This window comes from Gadus macrocephalus, chromosome 2, assembly GCF_031168955.1.
Source record: "Gadus macrocephalus chromosome 2, ASM3116895v1".
NCBI lineage: Eukaryota > Metazoa > Chordata > Actinopteri > Gadiformes > Gadidae > Gadus > Gadus macrocephalus.
Genome location: NC_082383.1, coordinates 23735790 through 23747654, shown reverse-complemented (window position 1 = coordinate 23747654; position 11865 = coordinate 23735790). Strand labels below are relative to the sequence as shown.

General features: G+C 41.3%; 1 protein-coding gene across 1 annotated transcript in view; it reads right to left on the bottom strand.

Annotated features, from left to right (window-relative positions):
- The window catches only part of rbfox1 (RNA binding fox-1 homolog 1), a gene marked incomplete at its 3' end in the record, with an annotated part of 62303 nt that extends 55094 nt beyond the window's left edge, over positions 1 to 7209 (bottom strand). The window contains exon 1 of the mRNA XM_060068238.1: positions 6712 to 7209. Coding sequence (XP_059924221.1) covers positions 6712 to 6810 — 99 coding nt within the window. The remainder of the gene's footprint in view (positions 1 to 6711) is intronic.
- Between the last annotated feature and the right edge of the window lie 4656 nt (positions 7210 to 11865).

Genomic DNA, 11865 nt, shown 5'->3' with positions numbered 1-11865 from the left:
ACTAGTGTATGTGTTGTAGTGATACTAGTGTATGTGTTGTAGTGATACTAGTGATACTAGTGTATGTGGTGTAGTGATACTAGTGTATGTGTTGTAGTGATACTAGTGTATGTGTTGTAGTGATACTAGTGTATGTGTTGTAGTGATACTAGTGTATGTGTTGTAGTGATACTAGTGATACTAGTGTATGTGTTGTAGTGATACTAGTGTATGTGTTGTAGTGATACTAGTGTATGTGTTGTAGTGATACTAGTGATACTAGTGTATGTGTTGTAGTGATACTAGTGTATGTGTTGTAGTGATACTAGTGTATGTGTTGTAGTGATACTAGTGTATGTGTTGTAGTGATACTAGTGTATGTGTTGTAGTGATACTAGTGTATGTGTTGTAGTGATACTAGTGTATGTGTTGTAGTGATACTAGTGTATGTGTTGTAGTGATACTAGTGATACTAGTGTATGTGTTGTAGTGATACTAGTGATACTAGTGTATGTGTTGTAGTGATACTAGTGTATGTGTGTGTGTAGTGATACTAGTGTATGTGTTGTAGTGATACTAGTGTATGTGTTGTAGTGATACTAGTGTATGTGTTGTAGTGATACTAGTGTATGTGTTGTAGTGATACTAGTGTATGTGTTGTAGTGATACTAGTGTATGTGTTGTAGTGATACTAGTGATACTAGTGATACTAGTGTATGTGTTGTAGTGATACTAGTGATACTAGTGTATGTGTTGTAGTGATACTAGTGTATGTGTTGTAGTGATACTAGTGTATGTGTTGTAGTGATACTAGTGTATGTGTTGTAGTGATACTAGTGTATGTGTTGTAGTGATACTAGTGTATGTGTTGTAGTGATACTAGTGTATGTGTTGTAGTGATACTAGTGATACTAGTGATACTAGTGTATGTGGTGTAGTGATACTAGTGATACTAGTGTATGTGTTGTAGTGATACTAGTGTATGTGTTGTAGTGATACTAGTGTATGTGTTGTAGTGATACTAGTGTATGTGTTGTAGTGATACTAGTGTATGTGTTGTAGTGATACTAGTGATACTAGTGTATGTGTTGTAGTGATACTAGTGTATGTGTTGTAGTGATACTAGTGTATGTGTTGTAGTGATACTAGTGTATGTGTTGTAGTGATACTAGTGTATGTGTTGTAGTGATACTAGTGTATGTGTTGTAGTGATACTAGTGATACTAGTGTATGTGTTGTAGTGATACTAGTGTATGTGTTGTAGTGATACTAGTGTATGTGTTGTAGTGATACTAGTGTATGTGGTGTAGTGATACTAGTGATACTAGTGTATGTGTTGTAGTGATACTAGTGTATGTGTTGTAGTGATACTAGTGTATGTGTTGTAGTGATACTAGTGTATGTGTTGTAGTGATACTAGTGTATGTGTTGTAGTGATACTAGTGTATGTGTTGTAGTGATACTAGTGTATGTGTTGTAGTGATACTAGTGTATGTGTTGTAGTGATACTAGTGTATGTGTTGTAGTGATACTAGTGTATGTGTTGTAGTGATACTAGTGTATGTGGTGTAGTGATACTAGTGTATGTGTTGTAGTGATACTAGTGTATGTGTTGTAGTGATACTAGTGTATGTGTTGTAGTGATACTAGTGTATGTGTTGTAGTGATACTAGTGTATGTGGTGTAGTGATACTAGTGATACTAGTGTATGTGTTGTAGTGATACTAGTGTATGTGTTGTAGTGATACTAGTGATACTAGTGTATGTGGTGTAGTGATACTAGTGTATGTGGTGTAGTGATACTAGTGATACTAGGTGTAGTGATACTAGTGATACTAGTGTATGTGGTGTAGTGATACTAGTGATACTAGTGTATGTGGTGTAGTGATACTAGTGTATGTGTTGTAGTGATACTAGTGTATGTGTTGTAGTGATACTAGTGTATGTGTTGTAGTGATACTAGTGATACTAGTGTATGTGGTGTAGTGATACTAGTGTATGTGTTGTAGTGATACTAGTGTATGTGTTGTAGTGATACTAGTGATACTAGTGATACTAGTGTATGTGGTGTAGTGATACTAGTGATACTAGTGTATGTGTTGTAGTGATACTAGTGTATGTGTTGTAGTGATACTAGTGTATGTGTTGTAGTGATACTAGTGTATGTGTTGTAGTGATACTAGTGTATGTGTTGTAGTGATACTAGTGTATGTGGTGTAGTGATACTAGTGATACTAGTGTATGTGTTGTAGTGATACTAGTGATACTAGTGTATGTGGTGTAGTGATACTAGTGTATGTGGTGTAGTGATACTAGTGATACTAGTGTATGTGGTGTAGTGATACTAGTGATACTAGTGTATGTGTTGTAGTGATACTAGTGATACTAGTGTATGTGTTGTAGTGATACTAGTGTATGTGTTGTAGTGATACTAGTGTATGTGTTGTAGTGATACTAGTGTATGTGTTGTAGTGATACTAGTGATACTAGTGATACTAGTGTATGTGGTGTAGTGATACTAGTGATACTAGTGTATGTGTTGTAGTGATACTAGTGATACTAGTGTATGTGTTGTAGTGATACTAGTGTATGTGTTGTAGTGATACTAGTGATACTAGTGTATGTGTTGTAGTGATACTAGTGATACTAGTGTATGTGTTGTAGTGATACTAGTGTATGTGTTGTAGTGATACTAGTGTATGTGTTGTAGTGATACTAGTGATACTAGTGTATGTGTTGTAGTGATACTAGTGATACTAGTGTATGTGTTGTAGTGATACTAGTGTATGTGTTGTAGTGATACTAGTGTATGTGTTGTAGTGATACTAGTGATACTAGTGTATGTGTTGTAGTGATACTAGTGATACTAGTGTATGTGTTGTAGTGATACTAGTGTATGTGTTGTAGTGATACTAGTGTATGTGTTGTAGTGATACTAGTGTATGTGTTGTAGTGATACTAGTGATACTAGTGTATGTGTTGTAGTGATACTAGTGTATGTGTTGTAGTGATACTAGTGATACTAGTGTATGTGTTGTAGTGATACTAGTGTATGTGTTGTAGTGATACTAGTGTATGTGTTGTAGTGATACTAGTGTATGTGTTGTAGTGATACTAGTGTATGTGTTGTAGTGATACTAGTGATACTAGTGTATGTGTTGTAGTGATACTAGTGTATGTGTTGTAGTGATACTAGTGTATGTGTTGTAGTGATACTAGTGTATGTGTTGTAGTGATACTAGTGTATGTGGTGTAGTGATACTAGTGTATGTGTTGTAGTGATACTAGTGTATGTGTTGTAGTGATACTAGTGTATGTGTTGTAGTGATACTAGTGTATGTGGTGTAGTGATACTAGTGTATGTGTTGTAGTGATACTAGTGTATGTGTTGTAGTGATACTAGTGTATGTGTTGTAGTGATACTAGTGTATGTGTTGTAGTGATACTAGTGATACTAGTGATACTAGTGTATGTGTTGTAGTGATACTAGTGATACTAGTGTATGTGTTGTAGTGATACTAGTGTATGTGTTGTAGTGATACTAGTGTATGTGTTGTAGTGATACTAGTGTATGTGTTGTAGTGATACTAGTGTATGTGGTGTAGTGATACTAGTGATACTAGTGTATGTGTTGTAGTGATACTAGTGTATGTGTTGTAGTGATACTAGTGTATGTGTTGTAGTGATACTAGTGTATGTGGTGTAGTGATACTAGTGATACTAGTGTATGTGTTGTAGTGATACTAGTGTATGTGTTGTAGTGATACTAGTGTATGTGTTGTAGTGATACTAGTGTATGTGTTGTAGTGATACTAGTGTATGTGTTGTAGTGATACTAGTGTATGTGGTGTAGTGATACTAGTGATACTAGTGTATGTGGTGTAGTGATACTAGTGTATGTGTTGTAGTGATACTAGTGTATGTGTTGTAGTGATACTAGTGTATGTGTTGTAGTGATACTAGTGATACTAGTGTATGTGTTGTAGTGATACTAGTGTATGTGTTGTAGTGATACTAGTGTATGTGGTGTAGTGATACTAGTGATACTAGTGTATGTGTTGTAGTGATACTAGTGATACTAGTGTATGTGTTGTAGTGATACTAGTGTATGTGTTGTAGTGATACTAGTGATACTAGTGTATGTGTTGTAGTGATACTAGTGTATGTGTTGTAGTGATACTAGTGTTACTAGTGTATGTGTTGTAGTGATACTAGTGTATGTGTTGTAGTGATACTAGTGTATGTGTTGTAGTGATACTAGTGTATGTGTTGTAGTGATACTAGTGTATGTGTTGTAGTGATACTAGTGATACTAGTGTATGTGTTGTAGTGATACTAGTGTATGTGTTGTAGTGATACTAGTGATACTAGTGTATGTGTTGTAGTGATACTAGTGTATGTGTTGTAGTGATACTAGTGTATGTGTTGTAGTGATACTAGTGTATGTGTTGTAGTGATACTAGTGTATGTGTTGTAGTGATACTAGTGATACTAGTGTATGTGTTGTAGTGATACTAGTGTATGTGTTGTAGTGATACTAGTGTATGTGGTGTAGTGATACTAGTGATACTAGTGTATGTGTTGTAGTGATACTAGTGATACTAGTGTATGTGTTGTAGTGATACTAGTGTATGTGTTGTAGTGATACTAGTGATACTAGTGTATGTGTTGTAGTGATACTAGTGTATGTGTTGTAGTGATACTAGTGATACTAGTGTATGTGTTGTAGTGATACTAGTGTATGTGTTGTAGTGATACTAGTGATACTAGTGTATGTGTTGTAGTGATACTAGTGTATGTGGTGTAGTGATACTAGTGATACTAGTGTATGTGGTGTAGTGATACTAGTGATACTAGTGTATGTGTTGTAGTGATACTAGTGTATGTGTTGTAGTGATACTAGTGATACTAGTGTATGTGTTGTAGTGATACTAGTGTATGTGTTGTAGTGATACTAGTGATACTAGTGTATGTGTTGTAGTGATACTAGTGTATGTGTTGTAGTGATACTAGTGATACTAGTGTATGTGTTGTAGTGATACTAGTGTATGTGTTGTAGTGATACTAGTGTATGTGTTGTAGTGATACTAGTGTATGTGTTGTAGTGATACTAGTGTATGTGTTGTAGTGATACTAGTGTATGTGGTGTAGTGATACACAACGTAGAGAACACACACACCACACTCTACGGTGTGTGAGACACAACGTAGAGAACACACACACCACACTCTACGGTGTGTGAGACACAACGTAGAGAACACACACACCACACTCTACGGTGTGTGAGACACAACGTAGAGAACACACACACCACACTGCACGGTGTGTGACACACACCGTAGAGAACACACACACCACACTGCACAGTGTGTGAGACACAACGTAGAGAACACACACCACACTGCACGGTGTGTGAGACACAACGTAGAGAACACACACACCACACACTCTACGGTGTGTGAGACACAACGTAGAGAACACACACCACACTAAGGTGTGTGAGACACAACGTAAAGTGAGACCTCATCGGAGAAGAGCTGAATTAAGCTCACGAACAGCCATAAGCCAGCCACACAAATACAGAATACACGGCAAAATGAACTCATTAAAAAATGACAGAGGGATGTAAGAATTCATTCAATTAATTTATATTTTCCTAATTCTTAATTTTCTTTCAACAAAAAAAACATCTTTGAAGCAAAAACGATCAGATTGAGTGGTTACAAATCTGTTTTTGTTATTTGGCTGAGGTGTGTGTGTGCGTGTGTGTGTGTATACCCCCTCCTCCTCTAACTGTACTGCTCATGGGTTTGATGGGATTCAAACCCTCAAAAATATACAAAGGGATAAAGAAATGCAGATCTACAGAGTGATTGACTTGAGGTACTATGTGGACGCACTACTGTATCCACACACACGCACACGCACAAACACACACTCTCTCCAATGCACCCATGCACAGAGATCCCCAAAGGCCTTCAGATGTATTCAAAATGTCTTACGCTGCGTGCCTATATATAGCTTCAGAGACCCAGATTCCTGATGCCGAGGCAAGCAAAAAGAAACGCAGGCATAAACAGAACAGAGGCGCGCATTAGTGCAGCGTTTAGTACCGCATCCGTCTGCACACGCTGAACACAGCACAAACACACACACCATCTGAGGACATTCAGGAAACACAAATAGGAGATTTAAAGAGAAGGGCTGGAAGGAGTGGAGATAATAACCCCCCCCCCCCAACCTGAACAGCGCGGGGGTCGTGTTCAGTAGAGCTGGGACTTAAAGAACGCCAATAAACAAAAAACAAATCCAGAGCACACCTAGTCCTGATAAATAATACCTTTATCAGAAAATACTAACAATATATTATTGTTCTACTGGACATGAACTACAATTGCAAATGGGCTTTAAATAATCTAAGAATAAAAGAGTCTGGTGTATTGAGGACCGGTTCAGAGCATTGGACCGCAGGTCCTAACCGTTAACAGTTGACCCGGGAACGGTTCATCAGATGCTGTCAGCAGAATCACGTCTGTGTGTAAACACACACACACACACACACACACACACACACACACACACACACACACACACACACACACACACACACACACACACACACACACACACACACACACACACACACACACACACACACACACACACAGGCGCACGCGCACATGCATGCACACACATGCGCCAGCAGACTCCATCCATCGCGCGCTCACTCACCTGCTGTAAGTACATGAACGTCAGCGCCGCGCAGGATAGCTGAGGCGCGTCTCCGCCGGGCAGCGCCACGCACGCACCTCCCGCCAAGGGATGCTGCATGCTGCTGTCCCGTCCGACGGACACTCCTCCCGCCTCCTGCTGCGGTACCGGCGGTCCTGACAGCGCTACACACGGTATAACCCCGGTGTAACCCCGGTGTAACCCCGGTATATCCCCGGTGTAAAGCACTTCAGAGCCGAGGCGTGACGCGCGGAGCTCTTCGGCCAAAACGAGGAAATCCTAACGTTGGCGCGCGAGCGAATTTGAAAAGACAAAACGCAGCGCGCGGAAGAGAGGAAGAGGGACATGGGCTGGGAGAGAGAGAGAGAGAGAGAGAGAGAGAGAGAGAGAGAGAGAGAGAGAGAGAGAGAGAGAGAGAGAGAGAGAGAGAGAGAGAGAGAGAGAGAGAGAGAGAGAGAGAGAGAGAGAGAGAGAGAGAGAGAGAGAGAGAGAGAGAGAGAGAGAGAGAGAGAGAGAGAGAGAGAGAGAGAGAGAGAGAGAGAGATGCTCCGCTCCGCTCCGTGATTACGCGCATGTGACTCAGTGTATGCGTTGCCAGCGAGCGCGACTGAGCGTGAGGGGAACATACGGGCGTCTTTAAATGTGTGTGTGTGTGTCTGAATGTATGCGTGTGTATCACTGCTTTCTCTGAAATATGTTGCAATGTGGATACACACAATGTAAAATATGGTTTATCATCCTGTCATCCATTCTTTCTTTATTTTATATTAAAGCAGACCGTAATATACGTTTGTATTTAACTAGGTCATCAGTAAAGATACATTTAAAGTGTAAAGGACTGTTTCATCCAACCGTTCATAAGCCTGAGGAGCTAAAGCAGACACAACTAGAACAAATATTAACATCATTATCACAAATAATGTATTATTAATTATTACGGAGGGATCAGAAGTTTGTCGACAAACTAAGCCTGAGATCCCTCTGGTAGCATCCCGACCGCTAGCTCAGAACAGGGTCATCCCTATGTTCCCCGGGTCCTATGTTCCCCGTTCGGGGAACATAGGACCCTTTTATTAAAAAAAAGGTCCTATGTTCCCCGTTTTTCCCAAAAAGGGTCCTATGTTCCCCTGTAGCCATACATGTAAACTAGCATTTATGCTAATACACTGTAAACAATGCATCTGGTTCGTCCAATGACATTGTCATGTCCATGTCCAAATAAAATCTACTACTACATACCGGGGAGCATAGGACCTATTTTTGGGAAAAGCAGGGAACATAGGACCCTTTTCTGGGAAAAGGGTCCTATGTTCCCCGCAATCTATCAATCTTTAAAGATATTTAAACTTTGACGCGACATTCGCGTGATGACAGCCAATCGGCGTTCAACAGCGTGGCCACTGAGTGACATGTGTAACGTAACAGCCAATCAGCGTTCAACCGGCCAACTCAGTGCAGCGCAGTCCGGGGTGAACTGCAGCATGGAGGAGAAAGTGATTGTTGCCGTTTGCCGTTTGGGCTTCTCGGGATTTGTTTACCGGCGTATGAATAGACTGCGTCAGGTTCTCCGACGTCTCTCCCTCTTCCACAAAAGGTAAAGACATGCAATGGTAGTTATCTCTGCCGGAATTTGGCAGTAAAGGTGGAAAAAGTAACAGACCGGGGAACATAGAACCCTTTTTTTGAAAAAGGGTCCTATGTTCCCCGGTCGTATACATATCGTGGTACGTAGGACCCTTTTTGGGAAAAGCGGGGAACATCGGACCCTTTTTTTTTAGGACCCAGGGAACATAGGACCCGGGGAACATAGGACCAGGGGAACATAGGACCCGGGGAACATAGGACCCGGGGAACATAGGACCAGGGGAACATAGGACCAGGGGAACATAGGACCCGGGGAACATAGGACCCGGGGAACATAGGACCCGGGGAACATAGGACCAGGGGAACATAGGACCAGGGGAACATAGGACCCGGGGAACATAGGACCCGGGGAACATAGGACCCGGGGAACATAGGACCAGGGGAACATAGGACCAGGGGAACATAGGACCCAGGGAACATAGGACCCGGGGAACATAGGACCAGGGGAACATAGGACCAGGGGAACATAGGACCCGGGGAACATAGGACCAGGGGAACATAGGACCCGGGGAACATAGGACCCGGGGAACATAGGACCAGGGGAACATAGGACCAGGGGAACATAGGACCAGGGGAACATAGGACCAGGGGAACATAGGACCCGGGGAACATAGGACCCGGGGAACATAGGACCAGGGGAACATAGGACCAGGGGAACATAGGACCCGGGGAACATAGGACCCGGGGAACATAGGACCCGGGGAACATAGGACCCGGGGAACATAGGACCCGGGGAACATAGGACCCGGGGAACATAGGACCCGGGGAACATAGGACCCGGGGAACATAGGACCAGGGGAACATAGGACCCGGGGAACATAGGACCCGGGGAACATAGACACGCATCCCTCAGAACTATGAAGGTATTATTGTAGCAAAAGTCTTTAGCACCTGTAACTGCAGAATTTGAATGCGTACACTAAAGTCACAGTAAATTTGAAGTCGTATATATTTATTTTGCATGTGTACTCTAAAGTCACAAATGTGTAACAGTACATTTGTAGTCGTAAAAAATATATAAATATTTTTTATACCATTGTAAACACAAAATAGGGTCTACGAGTACGCTAATCTGTGTTACAGGTGCACAAATCCTTTTGCTACAATTATTGCAGCGCAGTTGGTGCAAAACACATTCGCACACCCGTGTTTCATAATCTGAGAACATGCCCAAAAGGTGTGCATTCGTAAACCCAAATTTGAACAAATGCATCAGAAGTTGCACATCTGTGAACGCTATGTTAATTCAGCATTTTAATGAGCGAGCACAAAACCATTTTACAACTGCTCGAATCTGCTCCTGCAAGTCTCAGCTGTGGGTTTTTTTGCAGGTTGTTTTGCAACACCCCTAGGTGGTAAATGTGTAGCAAAAGTATTCGTATCCGTAGATGACAGAGCGTCCGTGAGCGGGACAAAATAGTCCCGCCCATAATTTCCTAATCCAATGAAAATCGCCGGCAGGGATGCATTTCTCAAATTACACTGGGACCCACCCCGTGCCAGCCATGGAGCTATAAAGATCGCAGCATACTCAGCACGGGATACGTTTATTTCTGGAGAAGTGAAGAGGGCGTCCTACTGAACGGAGATGGGTATCCTACATTATGTTAAATGAAATGACTCAGTTCAAGTGAATTCCCCCCAAAGTATTTAATTAACATGCCGCAAATGTCCTTGAATGTATTTTAATGGTCGCCATAACATAAATTCAGAAATGTTAATGCAATACTTTGGGGAGAATTCCCTTGAACTAAGTCATTTCATTTTACATAGGCCTAATGTAAAATGACATAATGTAAAAGGACCCCTACATGTCCTTCATGATTGACGGCGACACAGACGTCTCTACCAAAGAGTGTGTGATCGTCTACAGCCGCATTTTGCGCAAAGGGAGACCAGTCAACATTTTAATTGTGTAATACTTTAAGCACAAAAAAAGTTTTATTTTGTTTAATGGTTTAGTTCGAAATGTTCAATTTCAGCTCAGTGAAGCACCTTATTTTTCTTTTTATTTATAATTGTGCTTCAAATAAAGAAATGCCTTTCTCTACACCTTAATCTTGTTTAAAAATCATTCACATTATATGAAAGTTATGAACAGAGATATAAAGGTGACCTCATGGCGTCTGGACCCCTGTGAAGTATTGATAAATGTAATGCATTCTTTAGCCCACCCACCCAAAATCACCACCAGCCGTCACTGTAATTTGAGAAATGCATCCCTGCCGGCGATTTTCATTGGATTAGGAAATTATGGGCGGGACTATTTTGTCCCGCTCACGGACGCTCTGTCATCTACGGATACGAATACTTTTGCTACACATTTACCACCTAGGGGTGTTGCAAAACAACCTGCAAAAAACCCCACAGCTGAGACTTGCAGGAGCAGATTCGAGCAGTTGTAAAATGGTTTTGTGCTCGCTCATTAAAATGCTGAATTAACATAGCGTTCACAGATGTGCAACTTCTGATGCATTTGTTCAAATTTGGGTTTACGAATGCACACCTTTTGGGCATGTTCTCAGATTATGAAACACGGGTCACCAACTGCGCTGCAATAATTGTAGCAAAAGGATTTGTGCACCTGTAACACAGATTAGCGTACTCGTAGACCCTATTTTGTGTTTACAATGGTATAAAAAATATTTATATTTTTTTTACGACTACAAATGTACTGTTACACATTTGTGATTTTAGAGTACACATGCAAAATAAATATATACGACTTCAAATTTACTGTGACTTTAGTGTACGCATTCAAATTCTGCAGTTACAGGTGCTAAAGACTTTTGCTACAATAATACCTTCATACAGAACAACGCTGCTCAGACATCTGTGCTGTGTTCCAATATCCATACTGCCATGAGTACACTTAAACGTAGTACACTATCCGCACTCACTAAGTGCGCTGGTTTTCAGTTATGAGTTTTGTTCCAAATCGAATGCTCCGTGGTGCACTAACCGGAAGTTACGATCAGGACTGCTGCCGTGGCTCCTCCCCCGCAATAAACATCCCGCTTTGAACGGTGAACTCTTTACGCCTAGCAGCTATAAAAAGCTATAAAAGCTATAAAACCGACAGAATGATTCTATTAATGCAGGCTATGTGGAAAATGCTCCGACGTCGGCTCAGCCTGGCCCTGCCCTCTTCCGCTACGTAGCTAAGATGGCTGCCGTTGAGTGTACATCGATCCACACTTCGCGGTTTGACCGTTTTGAGCACACCATCCAGGTCCTTTCTGTACACTTATTTTCACCCCGATTTTAATTGGAACACCCTACGTACTCAAACTAGCAAGTACGGATAGTATTGGAACACAGCACTGGATCAGACGTTCTCAATATGGAGCTGATTACTATTAAGTTGAAATATAAATGAACTCCTCTGGCTTTGGTTCCTAAATCATATTGTGCGTTTGAAGTTTCATCTGGAGGTCGACTCACAGCAGGAGACAGAGCTAGCGCTGGGGCTATCATCCTTCATCGGGACGTAGCCTCCAGCGTTAGCCG